The sequence below is a fragment of the Anabrus simplex genome, unplaced genomic scaffold (assembly GCF_040414725.1).
Source record: "Anabrus simplex isolate iqAnaSimp1 unplaced genomic scaffold, ASM4041472v1 ctg00000124.1, whole genome shotgun sequence".
NCBI classification, from domain to species: Eukaryota; Metazoa; Arthropoda; class Insecta; order Orthoptera; family Tettigoniidae; genus Anabrus; species Anabrus simplex.
This window is the reverse complement of record NW_027130073.1, coordinates 574,672-593,228: the sequence shown is the minus strand read 5'-3', so window position 1 is coordinate 593,228 and position 18,557 is coordinate 574,672. Positions and strand designations below refer to the sequence as shown.

Genomic DNA, 18,557 nt, shown 5'->3' with positions numbered 1-18,557 from the left:
CGCTGACAGGGAGAGAGGCATCACATTGACTACATTTGCACAAGACATGCAGCACCAACTCAAGGCCTTATGGTGTGGGGTGCTATTGGGTACAACCACAAATCACAGTTGGTGCGTGTCCAGGGCACTGTGACCAGTTTGACCTACGTGAATGACATCCTGTAACCTGTAGCCGTACCCTTTCTGCACTACACCCCAGACGCCCTATTTCAGCAGGACAATTGCGTGACTACATGTTGCTGCACAAACACATGCCTTCTTGTTTTCACAGGATGTCAAGACTGTTGCACTGACCTGCCCGATCACCGGACTTGTCGCCAATCGAAAATGTGTGGGATATGGTGAAACGACGGGTGCTGCGCTGTGATCCAATGCCAACCACCAAAGATGAACTGTGGAACGAGGTGAATGCAGCATGGATGGCTCTATCACAGGGCGCCATTCGCACTTTATATGCGTCAGTGCCATCACGCATGGAACAAGTTATCAGTTCCCATGGAGGAACCAATGCCTACTAGGCAACAGGATACGTGCTGAAACTAGGTGACTCAAATGCTAATTGTTTCCGCAAAACATACTAATGAACATTCCTGCGAATAAGAAATTCCTATCTCTAGCCTTTCCTAGGCCTATTGGGAGTTCATAAAAAACAGAGTGTATTTTCATATGACTATGAGGCCATTTAGGGGTTTCAGTAAGGATGCAAAAGAAAGGGCTGTTGGACCCACACCAAGATTACTTCATACAGAACTGGATAAGACCCAAAGGGAAGCAGCTCAATTTGTTCTGGGTGATTTCCAATAAAAGAGTAGAGTTCAGAAAATTTTGGAAGATTTTGATTGGATAGACTTCCTAGTAAGGGGACAAGCTGCTCGACTAATCAGGATCTTCTGAGCTGTCAGCAGAGAGATGGCACGGAATGACATTATTAGCTTGAATGGAGCTTTTGAACATAGGAAAGGACATGAAGATAATTATAGAATTCAAGCCGTCAAAATGGAGCCAAATGGGGATGGAATAATTTATTGAGAGAAATGTTCAATAAGTCTCCAAGTTCTTTGAAATAATTGAAAAAAAAACTAGGTAAAATTTTATAGGGAATCTGCCACTATTGTTTTCTTGAGAAATTTAGAGAGGTAGTTTCTTGTTCCTTTCTACCCTGTAACATTACAGCAATGTACACTGACTCAGCTGTGCTTGTAGTTTTCTGATAATGTGTCCGAGTAGGAATCATAAGCCTCACTTCAGTTTCTGTTGCACTGCTATCTACTACTCTCTGTGGATTCCAGTGGCGTTTCTTCCACTGAGGGTCCCCTACGCTCGTAAGGGAGCTCAAAAGCCATTTGATCGCTTAGGGTGTGAGGTAATGCAGCCAAACGTTCAGATGTCTTAAGAATAATCAGGAAAGAAGGTGGAAAAGCGAAGGTACTGGGAAAAGAAAGGAAAGGACTACAAACAGCGCAAAATTGAAAGACTTCCTAGGCCTCTCATATTTAATACCGGTAAAAAGGAACAAACCATGCTCCCAGTTGAGAAACTTCTTAGGCCTCTTGTATCTAATACCGGTAAAAATGAACAAACCATGCTCCCAGTTGAAAAACTTCCTAGGCCTCTTATATCTAACACCGGTAAAAGGGAACAAGAGTTGACAATCTCCAAACCATGCTCCCACTTGAAAGTTGCCTCACCTGACTGGCAGGAAATGCCGTGTATGTTTCCTACTGACCTCACCTATAGGTAATAGATCGCAGTTTGATCGTGGGCTGGAAATTTCACCTGAATAATCATGTGGTATCAGCTAGGGCATTTGGCCTTAAACCCCAGCCAAAATGTAGAATGAACCTGGTAACTCCAAAGATCTCACAAATGTTCATCTTCATCATCATCATCATCATCATGAATTCTTACGAAAGAGCCTGTACTCTGTATAATTAAATGTTAATTTTTCTCTTTCAGAAAAACAATCCATCCTTTAATAATTTTAGAGGTAAGTGACAGTAATTTATTGAATGTCTAGTGACTGTGAACAAAGACTAAAAAATGAATCTGATGTTGAAGGAAGCATGAGAAAAATAATGGAAAATATTTCTGAACTCCAGAAGACCTTTTATTTGTGACCATATATATATTGCTTTTTGATCCTTGGCAATTGCCCTGTCATAATCTTCTTTTGCTTGCTTCTAACAGTCATGTTTTAATAACTGTAATAAAGTAGGCTACAGTTCACTGTAAATGATTACATTTGACTGTCCTTTTCATAGACTGATTTTTAGTATTTCATTGTAAACTGTGTTTCTTATGAAATATCCTTCAGTTTCGGGGAACTGACCCTGGTGCGTGTACTTATAATTTTAATTTAAATATCCCACGCAGCATTAACTCTTATGTTACATATAATGGACCATGGCTGAAAATTCACTGAGGTAAGCAAAATACCTATTTTATCAAAACTCTGACCCTGTGCTTTGTTAATGGTTATTGCAAAAGCAAGACATAACGGGAACTGCCTCCTTTTAAATTTGAAAGGCAAGTTACTGTCAGTAGACATAAAATCAGTCCTAGGTAGAAAAATGATGTGATTCTTGGAAGCACCTGTAATGACTTCTAAATTTGTATATTTTTCATACTTTTCTCTATCATACGCATGCAGATTACTAAGTCAAAGGCCTTGTGCATATTTCTTATAAGCATGAAAATTTCACAAAATTTCAATTTTGATACATGTGGAGGCATTCCAGATGGCATAATGGAGTGTAGGTATTCTATGAGTCAGCATCTGGCAACAGAGTATTGACACTGTTGTATTACTTGAAACTTCCTGGGATTAGGTGAAGAAAGTCTTCATTTATACTGCTACAGTCATAATTGAAGGAACTCACAATTACTCTGTTATAAGTTAGTAAGGTGAACAATTAAAGTATATGCAATTGCCAGAAATGTGACTTACCAATGAATCATTACTTTTTTTTTTGCTAGTTGCTTTTACGTCGCACCGACACAGATAGGTCTTACGGCGACGATGGGACAGGAAAGGCCTAGGAGTTGGAAGGAAGCGGCCGTGGCCTTAATTAAGGTACAGCCCCAGCATATGCCTGGTGTGAAAATGGGAAACCACGGGAAACCATCTTCAGGGCTGCCGACCGTGGGGCTCGAACCCACGATCTCCTGGATGCAAGCTCACAGCCGCGCGCCTCTACGCGCACGGCCAACTCGCCCTGTAATCATTACTTTTGAAGTCATTGGGAGCCCTAATTATATCATTTCCTATTTTACGTTTAATATCTTTATTTCTTCATTGTAGTAGCCTTGCAACAAATTCCTTTTCGGAAGGTTTTGCTCACATATTTGTTTTCAAGTGCAATACTTTAATTTTTAACCATTTTGAGCATTCTTGATTTATGCCGCAATTACCTAAGCCCTTCCACCTTCAGATATCACAGGAAGAACTTGGCAAAAATCTTCTTTGAATATGACAACCTTACCACCCATTTCTTTTTCATACCTTATAATTTCCTTTAGTAGGCAATCAGTGAAATTTACTGCCAATGCAGGAATCATTGAAGCTCCATCATCAATAATGATGGCTGACTTTTTCAGAATGTCTGCTTTTGAACTGTTCCATTTAATTCATGAAACTGAACTTCCTGTTACTGGAACAGGCAAACCAAAAGTGTTGTGAATAGTCTTATCTGGTAATAAGAAGGCTGGGCAAGTTGGCCATGTGGTTAGGAGCCCGCAGCTGTGAGCTTGCATCCGGGAGATAGTAGGTTCGAATCCCACTGTTGGCAGCCCTGAAGATGGTTTTCCGTGGTTTCCCATTTTCACACCAGGCAAATACTGGGGCTGTACCTTAATTAAGGCCATGGCCGCTTCCTTCCCATTCCTAGGCCTTTCCTATCCCATCGTTGCCATAAGACCTATCTGTGTCGGTGCGACGCAAAGCAAAATAGCAAAAAATAACAAGGCTAAAATTCCTGTCCATGCAGCAGTGTGCAAGAGTGACTGAATGGGTGGGTACATTTCTAGAAAATAGATCTCAGAGAATTAGAGTAGGTGAAGCTTTATCTGACCCTGTAACCAGGAAGTGGGGAAATTCCTCAAGATAGTATTATGGGACCTTTATGTTTTCTTATATTTATAAATGATATTGGTAAAGAAGTGGAATCGGAGATAACGCTTTATGTGGGTGATTTTATTATGTATAGAAAATAAATAAGTAAAACGATTGTGAGAAACTGGAAAACGACCTTGATAATGTTGCGAGATGGGCAGTAGGCAACTGTATGATGAAAAACGGGGTTAAAAGTCAGGTTGTGAGTTTCACAAATAGGAATAGTCCTCTCAGTTTTAATTTCTGCATTGATGGGGTGAAAGTTCCTTTTGAGGACCATTGTAAAGTACCTAGGTATTAATATATGGAAAGATCTTCTTTTGGGTGATCACATACATGGGATTTTAAATAAGGGGTACGGATCTTTGCACATGGTTATGAGAATATTTAGGGGTTGTAGTAAAGACGTAAAGGAGAGGACATATACTGGTAAGTCTCTGGTAAGACCCCAACTATAGTACAGTTCCAGTGTATGGGACCCTCACCAGGATTATTTGATTCTAGAACTGGAGAAAGTCCAAAGAAAAGCAGCTTAATTTATTCTGGGTGATTTCTGACAAAAGAGTAGTGCTACAAAAATATTGCAAAGTTTTGGCTGGGAAGACTAGGGAGAAAGGAGAAAAGCTGCTTCACTAAGTGGTATGTTCTGAACTGTCGGTGGAGAGATGGTGTGGAATGACATTAGTAGATGAATAAGTTTGAGTAGTGTCTTTAAAAGTAGGAAAGGTCACAGTATGAATACAAGTTAGAATTCAAGATGACAAAATGGGGCAAATATTCGTTTATAGGAAGGGGAGTTAGATATTGGAATAACTTACCAATGGAGATGTTATATACACTGACTGACAGAGCAAATGCAATACCAAGAAGGAGTGGTCAGAACTTTATGCCAATTGCAGGGTAGACTGACGTCACTGAGGTATGCTCATGATGTGAAATGCGCCGCTGTGCTGCGCACGTAGCGAACGATAAATGGGACACGGCGTTGGCGAATGGCCCACTTCGTACCGTGATTTCTCAGCCGACAGTCATTGTAGAACATGTTGTCGTGTGCCACAGGACACGTGTATAGCTAAGAATGCCAGGCCGCCGTCAACGGAGGCATTTCCAGCAGACAGACGACTTTACGAGGGGTATGGTGATCAGGCTGAGAAGGGCAGGTTGGTCGCTTCGTCAAATCGCAGCCGATACCCATAGGGATGTGTCCACGGTGCAGCGCCTGTGGCGAAGATGGTTGGCGCAGGGACATGTGGCACGTGCGAGGGGTCCAGGCGCAGCCCGAGTGACGTCAGCACGCGAGGATTGGCGCATCCACCGCCAAGCGGTGGCAGCCCCGCACGCCACGTCAACCGCCATTCTTCAGCATGTGCAAGACACCCTGGCTGTTCCAATATCGACCAGAACAATTTCCCGTCGATTGGTTGAAGGAGGCCTGCACTCCCGGCGTCCGCTCAGAAGACTACCATTGACTCCACAGCATAGACGTGCACGCCTGGCATGGTGCCGGGCTAGAGCGACTTGGATGAGGGAATGGCGGAACGTCGTGTTCTCCGATGAGTCACGCTTCTGTTCTGTCAGTGATAGTCACCGCAGACGAGTGTGGCGTCGGCGTGGAGAAAGGTCAAATCCGGCAGTAACTGTGGAGTGCCCTACCGCTAGACAACGCGGCATCATGGTTTGGGGCGCTATTGCGTATGATTCCACGTCACCTCTAGTGCGTATTCAAGGCACGTTAAATGCCCACCGCTACGTGCAGCATGTGCTGCGGCCGGTGGCACTCCCGTACCTTCAGGGGGTGCCCAATGCTCTGTTTCAGCAGGATAATGCCCGCCCACACACTGCTCGCATCTCTCAACAGGCTCTACGAGGTGTACAGATGCTTCCGTGGCCAGCGTACTCTCTGGATCTCTCACCAATCGAACACGTGTGGGATCTCATTGGACGCCGTTTGCAAACTCTGCCCCAGCCTCGTACGGACGACCAACTGTGGCAAATGGTTGACAGAGAATGGAGAACCATCCCTCAGGACACCATCCGCACTCTTATTGACTCTGTACCTCGACGTGTTTCTGCGTGCATCGCCGCTCGCGGTGGTCCTACATCCTACTGAGTCGATGCCGTGCGCATTGTGTAACCTGCATATCGGTTTGAAATAAACATCAATTATTCGTCCGTGCCGTCTCTGTTTTTTCCCCAACTTTCATCCCTTTCGAACCACTCCTCCTTGGTGTTGCATTGTCACTGTCAGTCAGTGTAAATTTCCAATTTCTTTGCAATCATTTAAGAAAAGGGTAGGACGTAGAGAATCTGTCACCTGGGCGACTGCCCTATACGCAGATGAGTATTGATTGATTGTGATTGCAATCTCACCTGTCGTTCTAATCATGTGTCTTAAACTTGAATTAAAGAATGTTTTCTCTCAGCCTCCTGGAGCTTTGAAACAAAAGATGTTCTGACTTGATTTTGGAGAGCCAGCTATTGAACTAACATAGAAGGATATTCATAGACAACTTTCACAGAGCCCTCTATCAGGCTGGCATTGAAAGATCAGCTAGACAATGAGCCATTTACTGTCAAATATAGTTAAAGGCAGCGACCTAAGCATCGCATAATTTGAATAAATGACTATTTTATGCAAATTAAGGACTTAATGAAATAAATAATATAGCTGAAACACGTCAAGACATGGTGGTCAATGGGGTATATCGTCGGCTTACTTCTAAAATCACGTAAGTCATTTTCAGCAAACTTTTCAGGAGAGGGAAACAATGTTATAAATTCCGCATAAATTGTTGAACCGTTGTAATTTTTGAGTTTCCACAGTGTTTAGCTTTAATATCTCTTGAATAGCATGAATGAGCATTTCAGGCAACAGGTAGACTTATGTGGTTTTAAGAAATAAAATTCTAACCTTATCTGGACATACAAGGTTTTAAGGTTTGATTTTTATAACATGATTAATGTTATGGTTTCCTTCTAGGAACCTTATTTTGTGATGATTAATGTTGTTATACTAGTTTTAATGTGTATCAGCTTATAGAAATCACATGCATAAATACAGAAAAAAAGTAAAATATTTGAGTTACTTGAAAAGGCTTTGAATTTTTTTTCTACAATTCTTGTGTATAGTATCAAGTAGAAGAACAGTTCTTACAATGATAAACTTAGAGCTGTTGTCTGCGTACAACTCTGAATGTTAATTAATGTTAAGTATCTTAGAATTGTTATCAACGTAAAACTTTGTATATATAATTGAAACTTTTCAGATGTAATCTAGAAATTTTCGTTTTCACTCAAGAATTCTTATCCTTTTTAACCAAGAATTTCAGCCCCCTTTATTCAAGAACTTTGGTTGTCTCTAATCGTGATGTAAGTTATCATAAAAAGTATGGTAATCTTGAGGTACCGCATCAGCTGTTTCAGTTGCTGGAGATCTAGATATTTGTCCTTCTTTATTTTTAAAGGTGCACCGTAAAGATTTTTCACTGTCTCCAATGAGTAAGTTCCGCTGCTCTATCGTTGTCCTTGAGTAAGTTCTTCCCAGGCACCTGCAAATAATAGCAGAAACTTACAATGGAGAAAATCTGAAACACACGTAAAATAATATTTCACCATGAATGAAATGCACATTTGAAATCCGCCTTGATCCTTACTTTCAAGTCTGGGTGGTAGTGGATACAGCAGAGGTTAGTAACTGTAGGCTCCCCTTTTGCGTGGCCTGGTTGTATGGATGAAACTATCTTCACGCAACTGTAGTCCTTAAAGAAGGAATGAGTCAAATACGTAATGTTGTATGGTTTGGGTTTCAAGCTTGCAGGCTTACATGCTGACAGATATTCCGCAGACATGTAGACTTCTTTATGCCTTAGTTTTCTTTCTATTGTAGAGTACATTGAATCACAATCCATTTGTGTATGTCCTTTAGTGAGAAACTTCTGAGTGATAGTGATGTTCTTTTCTTTAGCTAATTACAGAAACGCATTTGCCAGTATACTGCTTCTGTTTTGGTATCCACAGCCATCGCTGTGAAGTATGATCTCATCTCCTGATTCAAAAGCAACATTTTTCAGTATGAAGTCAAACATGATGCTCGCAAAGTCATTTGCAGTTAGTCGTCCTTAACCTTCATGCCATAAGTAGCAGTATCCTTCTTGAGTCCCTGAGATCGTACATCATTAAGTTATGTACTTTGAGCTTCATTTTGTTATAGATGGCTGATGCTTGTAGATACAGCCAGAGTAAAACAGACTGAAAATCCAGAGTGAACACATGCTTGGAATTGTCTGTATCAAAGGCCTTTTCCTCTCTGGCCAATTCCTTTTTGAACCTGTGTGTTATACAGTCCTTTTCTGACACATTTCCTACTTTGTAGCTACAACACGTATCACATCTGTCTTTCTTGGGACAAAAGAGACCTAATTCATTTCATCAAATAACTCATGAAATGTCTTTGTCTATAAAGCCTGAACATTCAGCCTTTCACAGTGTAGCTGATATTCTCTATGCAGGGCAGCTTTTGAAGTCCATTTGGGCTCAAGATATTTTTTTGATGTATTTGCTTGGCAGTAGTGTGATTCTAACTTTGGAATCCCATTGAAGAACTCAACCAAATGAGCTTTGTGTTCTGCACTCTCTGTTTTGTTGTTCAGATGACGTTCTGATCCTATTCTTCTCGGGTGTACCAGGGATTTCTTAACCAAAGCATGTTCGTCCCCATTCCTATCACCTTCTTCAGTTCGGTGTTCTTTCACCCAGTTATGCACTGACCATTCACCAATACACAGGGAATTTAGAAACAGTTTTTTACATACCCTCTTCCTGACCCCATTTTGTTTTAAATGGAAGCAGATGCTGTTTGATTTTCGAGGCTCATCAATCTTCTAATGTTTTTTTTCCTTCGGAGCCTGTACATCTACAAGGCATCTTACTATCCCCTTCTTTTCTTTCCACGACCAATCTTTCCAGAACTCGTCGACGATCTGCCTTCTGTCACCTTCCATGAAACTCCTGCAATGCATATTGCCTGACTTTGTACTCAAAATACAATTGCAGTGTGGCTTCATTTCCCTCGGCGGTCTTTCCACATCGTATTTCCAGCTCCCGTCTGTGGATTTACATGTTTCCTTGTATGAATTCCCATGCATTGTGTTAGTTTTATTTGCCACAGATGTCCACTCAGGGTGCTTTGATGATCCTTTCCTTGTTCTTCCACAGCATGCACTGTTCCCATTACCGTTTACACTGACATCTTCACGGGTTTTATTTGGAGGTTTTGAGAAATTCATAGGGCTAAACTTTTGGTCCAATACCGTTAAAGTGGTTTGTACTTTATTTTTTCCCTTCTTTGAGCCTCAATTACATCTTCAAGGCTTCGTCTTCTTTCAGCTATATTTCCTGTAGGAGGAGAACCAGAAATTGGAAGGGTCTGGTCTGATGTTTCTTTAGCGGCATTTGCAGTGCTGTTGTTTTCCTCTTCAGACTCATTTACGGCTTGAAGACAACCAATGTTATCAACCACAAACTCTCCAAAAGATATCTCTCTGTTTTGAATGACATCAAAATCCATTTACAATTTGCTTGCCTGAGTTGTGTGAATACAATTCTTTTTCATCAGTGCCATAAGAAATTTTTTTTGTTAGTGGCTTACGTCGCAGCGACACAGATAGGCCTTATGGCGATGATGGGATAGGAAAGGTTTAGGAGTTGGAATGAAGCGGCCGTGGCCTTAATTAAGGTACAGCCCCGGCATTTGCCCGGTGTGAAAATGGGAAACCATGAAAACCATCTTCAGGGCTGCCAACAGTGGGATTCAAACCCACTATCTCCTGGATGCAAGCTCACAGCCACGCGCCCCTGACCGTCTTTTCCTCATAGTCAGGATCATTTTCTTCGTACGTAGTCTTTCCTGTCATCTGTTTCGTTTATGCAATTCACATGTGCAGCTCTTGTACATTCCACATCAATACATCATACTTCTCCAACTCATTTTCTCTGAAGTGAAAAGACAACGAAGGAATGTTTACCACCGACACGAAGGTCATACGACAATAAGAAAATTATCTGTACAAGAGAGCCTAGGGAACACTGCTGATTTATGAAAAACATGTTAAATTATATCTTTGACCATCTGACTGTTTTACAATTTTCCCTTGGGCACCTTAGTTGTAGACAGGTACTTACCGTATTTGTGTAAATGCAGGCGGCAAAGGACAGCTCACATTCACAGAATAACCACCGACATTACACAGCATAGCTAGCAATAGGGACTAATAGTGACTCAACAATTAATATTTCGCGTGTATTGTAACACCACACCAACCTTAGCACAGTACTATTTGAGTTGATTCAACAGGCATATACCTACCATTCCTGCGAGTTCAACAGAGGTCGGACAAATGGGCAGCTCTATTAAGAGCAGAGTTATGTGGTCTCAGGTAAACTTCGTGCCATCACCTGAGATATAAAAATATGTATGTCACACCAGGAGACTTACGAAGTTTTATACAGTAGAAGTCCGACAGTCCAGCACGTTCGGGACCGGCCCGGTGCCGGATTACCGAAAATGCCGGACTATTGGGCGGTACCCCTTCTTAGGATATAGGTTAAGGCTTACACCGAAAACAGCTGTAACACGGCGTTTTGCAGTAAAAACTTTTTGATTTTTTATGACGTAAATGGTCGACGAGCCAATTTTAAATTCATTCAACAAAATATTTCTATTCTCACCTTCCTCCAGGCATTTGATGATTTCCAGCTTCTGGTTGATGGTCAGAGTTACGTGCTTACGTTTCTCCCCGATTTGGAACTTGAAGAAGGTTTTGGTTTCAAGTACATTTTCACTGCTTTAAATACCAAGAAAACTTCCACAGGGCACTTTGATGTGTATGTTCACTACACTACTGCACTACTGTAACACAGATCCTAGATCGCAAGAAAAAATACTGCAGCTAAAAGTGCTCGCAATAAAAACAATGTACTGAACCTGTGTGTTGTGACAGCCAACAATGCAGATTGTGTCTAACAACAGCAGACGCGTGGTAGACACTTCCGCGTGGTTTCGAACTGTGCCGTGCACTTTAACCATCACAAACATAAAAAAATTAACATAAAAAGTCCTGGAATGGTGCCGGACCATCGGGCGTTCCGGACTGCTGGATGCCGGACTAATGGAATTCTACTGTAGTAACATTCTAAGTTTGAGAATAGTACGAGGTTTAATTTATTTTAAATAACTCTTTAAAAATGTGGGAAAGACATACGAGGTTTTATCCAGCAGAAAGAGCTAATATAAATCCAAATAAAGTGCTCCAAACCTAAAAATCTTGAAAATCGGACTTACGAGGTTTTAGAAGTAAGCCGACGATATGGTTATTGAAGGATTTACTTTTCTTTACATCACATGGACACATAAGTTTTACAGCGATGATGGGATAGGAAATGGCTAGAAGTGGGAAGGAAGTGACAGTGGCCTTAATTAAAGCCATGAAAGTCTGTATCCATCTGAGTCCCTTGAGTTGTTTCCAACCCTATTGATCATGAGGTGGAACACTTAGTATATTGAACCATCTATGTGTAATGGAGTTCATGCAATTCCCAGATCGGTATTCCATGAACAACACTGGGATTGAATTTTATGGAATCACTGACACTTAAACAAACAGCCCGCCTGGTGACCATGATCATTAAGGCGTTGAGGTCTAAACGGTCTGACACCGTCCGAACGCCGTTGGTCGAAGCAGAATGTAAGCCGGCAGGGAAAGAGAAGTTGTGGTATACAATTTCTAATCACTAGATTGCATGCCAAAAGCCTGAATTAACTTCCAAACCTCTCCGTAGTGCTCATATGGAGTGAGGGCATACAACGCTCTTGTTGGTGATTCGTCTGTTGGATGGAGATATTAACCCTTGAGCCGACCCCTTAGTGTTAATCGACCGGAGTAGGCTATGTGCTGGCACCAAGTTTCACTCTCTCCCTTCCTGATATCATATATCACGTCATTTATTTCATCTCATTAACTCCTCTGATGAGGTTTACATCAGGAAGGGCATCCGATCATAAAAGCCCACCACGACAGATTCATCTCGTGTCATACCCGACCCCGTTGAGAAATGGGACAAGGGTTGGACAAACAAACTGACACTTAAACAAACAAGGACACCCTTTTCTTCGAAAGCTGTAAATAACATGAAAACATGCTTAGAACATAGATCATTCCAATAACAGTGGTGAAGGTCTAGGCCCTTTACCGTTATTAAACAGTCGTAAACTTAAAAGAATACACTGATTTATTGCACTAAAGTTGCCTGAGCTCTCAGATTTTATTTACATTTTCAGGACTCCTTGGTTGCTAAGTTCATAATTCCTTTTGCTTCCATGGTCGAGGCATGGTTTCATTACTAGGTGTGGCCTTGTGATACTACCATAAATGTGCTGCCCTCTGAAGAAAGGTATCTGAGTGCATCCTAGCGAGAGAAGAGCAGCTGACTGTGAACAAGTGGTGTGGATCATTCCCGTGCAAAATGGTCCATTCTACCTTTTGAGACATATGAATAATCATCTATTCAAGTCCCAAGGAGGAACCTGGAAAAAACCGAGCTCGATAGCTGCAGTCGCTTAAGTGCGGTCAGTATCCAGTATTCGGGAGATAGTAGGTTCGAACCCCACTGTCGGCAGCCCTGAAAATAGTTTACAGTGGTTTCCCATTTTCACACCAGGCAAATGCTGGGGCTGTACCTTAATTAAGGCCACGGTCGCTTCCTTCCCACTCCTAGCCCTTCTTTGTCCCATCGTCGCCATAAGACCTATCTGTGTCGATGCGACGTAAAGCAACTAGCAAAAAGAACCTGGAAAATGCAAGGAAACACAGTCTATATCATGTTCTTCTTCTTCTTCTTCACAAATGGGTCACTTGAAGCCACGTAGAGTTAATATTTGTCAAGCTTTCCTCCTTGCCCAACAGTTCATTTTCATCAATTGTAATTTCTGTTGCTCCCACTGGGTGCATCCTGTAGGTTTCTTCTTATCTTCCTCAAAACTGTTGAGTGATTTCTTTTACTTTTGGCATGTTTTGATAATGCGCCTAATTTCATTACAATAAGTTAATGTTAATCCTTGCTGCAGTGGACCTAAATAAAGACAAAAGTACTGAAAGAATGTATTCTTCTATTCTCATAAACAATTGAAATTAACATATATTTTTGCAAATATACTTAAATAACATATTACTGTATAATAGAATAATACAAAATGTGTTAACACACCATAAATTAATACCAACTGTAGCACAAATTTATTTTCTACAATCAGGCTATTGTCTCCAGTGGTCTTGCATATACCTCAAAATGAATTTGCAATGTTCTTCATCGGCTGTTAAGAGTCCATTGAAACCTAGCATTAACTTCACCCTTATCTCAGACATATCATTTACCACCGTAAGATTTTTCATAGTCTCTTTGCCATTGACATAGGAAGCAGGATCCATATTTAAGAAGTCTAAATATATTCTTAACTTCTTCAGTATGTCAAAACTCTTGACTGAAAAGAACTCATCAGTTCCCTTACCCGTGTAGAGATTTAAAATATAATCCATTAATATAGATTTTCATATATTGTGAATACCTCATGCTGTGCTGAATTGAAATGTATAGAATTATATACGTGAAGAAACTTACCAAAAGTTTTTTTACTGCACTAGGTAGAACAGTGTACCTCCAAGGTTTCCTGCTTCAGATTTCTAACTATACATCTTTTTTGTGTCACTGCTAACCTTGTCATCAAACTGTGATATCCTACAAATCTCTTCATTAAATGCCATAAATGCTGATGAACTTCTTTATTGCACATAACGTCACCATTGCATTTACTTTCTACTGCTGTAACTCTTTCAACAAGCACAACTGGTGGTGGTGATTACTGCTTTAAGAGGAAGTGCAACTGGGCAACCATCCTCTATATAACCCTAATCAAAGAGAAAATGTGGAAGGGATACGACAGTTCAAAACATGAAGGCATCGGTCAAAGAAAGGCAAGGGCCATGAAGAGTGTGAAAATGAAAGACTCCCTAGGCATTACAACCTAATACTTATTGTCAGGGTCATAAAAGAACAATAGTTGACTGTGGGAGGTCGGGTAGTATAGATGTGTTGTATATAAATATCCAAAGTACAACACGAATAATTTTTTAATTTTCTGACACAAACTGCTGTCCTGTCATACTTTTATCAAATGATATATATACAAGGTACTGTACTCAATTCTACATTGCCAGAACACAAACTAAAATTTTGTAGCAAAAGTATAAAGTCTCTGAAGGAAAATATTTGGCTAGATGTTTGAAAATATCTTGCAGATCAAGATGAAATCTAGAAAGGTAAGGTTATTTCTTGTTGCCGATGAGCACGCCCTGAGGTGAAACCTCTTGGTTGACTTTTGTCCTTCCGGTTTAAATTGAAGTAGGAATTCATCTTTATTGACATCACAATCTTACGTGATCAAAGTAAACTTCCCCGGAACCACCTAATATTAAAGGAATAAATGTCGCTCACATAGACTACAGCACAAATTCACTTATTCTGAATGTACATAGACTGAACTTTATAACGAACAGCCGGAATTTTAAGAATTTTATATCACAGCAATCAATCACATCATAATTTTAACTTATCTCATGTATCACTACAGCAATTGTATTTTATAATGTGTTAAAATGTGTTTTAGATGTTTTAGGAATATATCTATATATATAAAATAAGAGTTTTGTCTGTACATTGCTCAGAATTTGAAAAGAATGATATTTCTGTATCGGTCATGTCCATAGTAATAAGGAAATGCATTTTTACTTTTCCGTAATGTCTGTCTGTCTGTCTTTCTGTCTGTCTGTCTGTCTGTCTGTCTGTGTCTGTCTGTCTGTCTGTCTGTACACGCACGAGAAAACGGCTGAAGAGAATTTAATGAAAATCGGTAAGTAAAATCGGGTGATGAACCACTTCTATCTAGGCTATAAATGATTTTATTCACGCTGAGTGAAATGGTAGTTTACAGGAAGGCCTGAAATGTAATTCTCAAATAACTTATTTATGTTATTAGTGGTCGTCTCGATAAATACTACATAACTAACATAACTTTAGTTATGTCGTAAGTTAGTAGTAGTTATGTAAAAAGTTATTAAATTTCCGATCACATATGTCTTATACATTGTTACCGTACCGCATATAATCTGAGATATTCATGAATTTGGATTTTTGTTACTTAAGTTCATATCAGCGCCGTGTCACGAGAAAATGGGTAAACAGAATTTAGTGAAAAATAGGTATGTTAAGTCTGAGAATAAGGAACTACAGTCTATGATATAAATAATTTTGTAAGACGCCCTAATATCACAGAGTCGAAAGAAAACTAATGTGAAGGCGTGCAATATAGAAAGCTCATAAACGTCATCAACAATAACATTACATTGACTATTGTTTGTTGTGATGTGCTTTTTGTCTTCTGTTTCCACTCATCCCCGATAGATAGCATTACTGCAGCGTACCGAGGTTTTTTTAATTTGCTTTACGTCGCACCGACACAGGTAGGTCTTTTTGCGACGATGCGATAGGAAAAGAATAGGGGTGTGAAGGAAGCAGCCTAGGCTTTAATTAAGGTACAGTCTGGTGTGCCTGGTGTGAAAATGGGAAACCACTGAATACCATCTTCAGGGATGCTGGCAGTGGGTTTCGAATCCACTATCTCCCGGATACCAGCTCACAGCTGCGCACGTCTAACCACACGGCCAACTTGCCTGATCGTACCAAGTGTAAAAGCCTGCCTGTATATTGGCGGGAAGTAGCTGGGGAGTTAGATAACCTTCTTCTTTAGCGTGCCATTCTCTGGTTCATACATTTTCTGGTATTACTGGTACGCAACACACTGGTTCATCATAGCATTCGAGCTATCCAATCCCTACTCTGAGGCACTGATTGGAATGAGTAGTGTGAATATTTAACGGAATAATTACAGAGGAGTGTTCACGGCAGTCTGCAACCTGGTTATTCCAGCTCTGGAACTTTGGACTGTTAGATCGGCACCGTAGTACTGTTCGTTGAAAGTGAGAAAGTGTGCGGTTCTTAATTTGATCGAGTATTTTATATGATAACATGGCTTTCAATCGCTACATTCCTACTGACGTTTTGTAATGACCTATGTTGAATTCAGTTAGGAAATCCACCAAACAGCCGGAATTTTAAGAATTTTATATCACAGCAATCAATCACATTATAATTTTAACTTATCTCATGTATCACTACAGCAATTGTATTTTATTGTGTGTTAAAATGTGTTTTAGATGTTTTAGGAATATATATATATTGTTTAATTTGTACTCTAGGCTGATGATGGCACATAAATGCCGAAACTAGTACCATTTGACATGTGATTGAATCACATTAAAACGTCTTTGTATTGAATAGGTGGACCTTGAAGGTATTTCATCTTACTGTAATCCCACTTCAATACGGAACTAATGAAATTCTTAACTATAAGTGACTTTTGTCCACCTGTGCACGTCCACCTGTGCACAAGCTTCAGTATAGGGAGTAACCCTATGCATGTGCAGTACAGTGTAGTCAACCACTGGATGGCTACCTGGTCTCCTGCTGTGCCTCTTCTTCATATACCGGCACAGTGTTGATGTGAGTGCAGCTCACTGTTCACTGGTCGAACTGGCTTGCACACACTGGAGCTTTCTTCGTAGTGCGCCAGTTTTAAACTGGGCACCACAAGACGAAAGTGAGGAGCAGAGCACAGGTAAGCGGAAGCAATGCCAGGAGCCAGCAAAGGAATCCTGTGGTCGCCAACCCACGTTCCCAAGTTCAGAGTCGCTGCGGCCCCTTTTGGTCATCTCTTAAAACATGTAGGGGATATCATGGGTGTTTTTTCTACTGCCCCCACCCACAGGCTGGATCAACAAGCACAAGTCACTGTAAGGTGCTCCAGTAGAACGTAAAGACCATCACTTTGCTTATGACCACACACAAAGAATGTTCTTTAGGCCATCCAATTCACTGACACTTTGGGACAATTAAGAAGGAAAGAGGAACATATTTAATGAATAAATTCCTTTGGCCTTCCATCTTGCATGATGCAAAGTTCCAGGCAACCTTACTTTTAGATTCAAGTTGACAGTTGACTCCAAAAACATGATGCACAGTTCAGTGAGTTCATGGTAATCATTTTTACATGTTAGTGGTTTTCGGAAAAAGATAAGTGCTTCTTCATTTTCGACACTGCTGAAGGCAACCTGTAAAATTTCAAGCCCATCTTCATAATTTGCTTTTTCCATAGGATTTCACTTTTCTGTATGTTTTTTGAGAAACTGCCACTTCAGGTAACTCATTTTCAACACTAGCTTGTACATGTGCTGGCAGCAAGGGAATAACATCATTTCTCTTCCTGTTAACTGTTCCAGCAAAGTAACAGCTCCCTTGAAACGGCCTGTTGTGGATGCAGTATTGTTGTAACAAACAATTTGATCCTTGTCGTTCAGTCCCCAAATTCTAATGGCATTCCAAACTGCCCATAAATGTTCTTTCTCACTAGAATTTGGTAAAGCAGGCACACCAATTAATTGTTCCTGATTTTCATAAGTTATGGTTATGCAGATTGTAGTCTCTCAGTTCTTGAATCCCAGGGATTTAATGCTGGTCATCAGCTTACCATCCCAGTGAACAGTCACTTCTCTGCCTGTTTCTTCCTGAATTGTTCTCGATATATTTGAGTTGAACTATGATTAAGTGGTATTTCATCAAAATTATATCCTAAGGCCTCAACTGTAGCTTCAAGGATGAACACAGCATATCTCTGATTTAACTGATGTCTGTCTAAAATGGCTTCTAGTTTTGATGTCATAAAACATTTTCGTGCACGTTCCTTTTCCTTTTATGAATTTGCCTTCCTTCTGTTTACTATTGCATCACAACCAGAAATTGAAGCTGAGCTCATGGAGGGTTTTGTAAAAATGGGATTGCCATCAGCATCACTCACTTCAGTTGATTCGTCAAGTGAATCATTAGTAATATCCAGAAACTTTGAACTGTTATCACCCTTCATCTCAATCTTCCTTTCCTTCTTCTCTTTCATAACTCTCATCCTTATGCTTTCCTCTTTCACTGCCAACTTCTGGTCAACACCTCCAAGATGACCTCTATGTCTGGGCTCTCTTTGATGTAGTAAAGAAAAGTTTAACCTTTTCTGTTTTTATCATGTTTGATGTATTAACATCGAAGAGATTATTTAGATTTGAAACAAACTTACACTCTTGTTCTTTATGAATATTTGTTCTTCTGCGGGCACATTTTTCTCAGATTGCACCAGTTTGTATGCAGATCTATGTTTTATAATTTTTGTTACAGCAAGGTCTCTTGTGAGAATCCTAGCCTTCTTCCAAAATTTTACACATTCACACACAAC

General features: G+C 40.4%; 1 protein-coding gene across 9 annotated transcripts in view; it reads left to right on the top strand.

Moving 5' to 3' along the window:
• Positions 1–18,557, top strand: part of LOC137503444 (uncharacterized) — a 366,746-nt gene that overhangs the window by 76,332 nt on the left and 271,857 nt on the right. For all 9 annotated transcript variants that reach the window (XR_011019125.1, XR_011019124.1, XM_068231027.1 and 6 more), the window contains exon 6: positions 1,957–1,987. Coding sequence is in view for 7 of the 9 variants with exons in the window: in XM_068231027.1 (XP_068087128.1) it covers positions 1,957–1,987 (31 nt within the window). In the remaining 2 variants the exon portion in view is untranslated. The remainder of the gene's footprint in view (positions 1–1,956; positions 1,988–18,557) is intronic.